Consider the following 271-nt stretch of genomic DNA (forward strand, 5'->3'; position numbering starts at 1 on the left):
TTTTTTTTTTTTTTAACAATATAATTTCTACCTTCAAAATAAACATTTCTATAGTTTGGCTCTACAGAAATAGGGCCTTTCAAGTATTTCATTTTCCCATATTGTGATGTGATATGTGAAGTTTTTCTGTATTTTCTTTTTCTAGGCTTGCTCCCAACATAATCTCTCCGCTTGTCAGCCCCCTGAAAGCATTAGTTCCACCTTCCCTATTGCAGAAACATGGCTCTCCATCATCACACAGCCAGTCACCAAATGGGCAGCAATTTTCTGG

At 36.9% G+C, this 271-nt stretch overlaps 1 protein-coding gene across 1 annotated transcript in view; it reads left to right on the forward strand.

Annotated features, from left to right (window-relative positions):
- GLIS1 (GLIS family zinc finger 1) overlaps positions 1-271 on the forward strand; it is a 106,244-nt gene that overhangs the window by 95,142 nt on the left and 10,831 nt on the right. Inside the window, exon 7 of the mRNA XM_010079913.1 lies at positions 146-271. This exon is cut by the window's right edge and continues 5 nt beyond it. Within this exon, the coding sequence (XP_010078215.1) occupies positions 146-271 (126 nt within the window). The remainder of the gene's footprint in view (positions 1-145) is intronic.

This window comes from Pterocles gutturalis, unplaced genomic scaffold (assembly GCF_000699245.1).
Source record: "Pterocles gutturalis isolate BGI_N339 unplaced genomic scaffold, ASM69924v1 scaffold27229, whole genome shotgun sequence".
NCBI lineage: Eukaryota > Metazoa > Chordata > Aves > Pterocliformes > Pteroclidae > Pterocles > Pterocles gutturalis.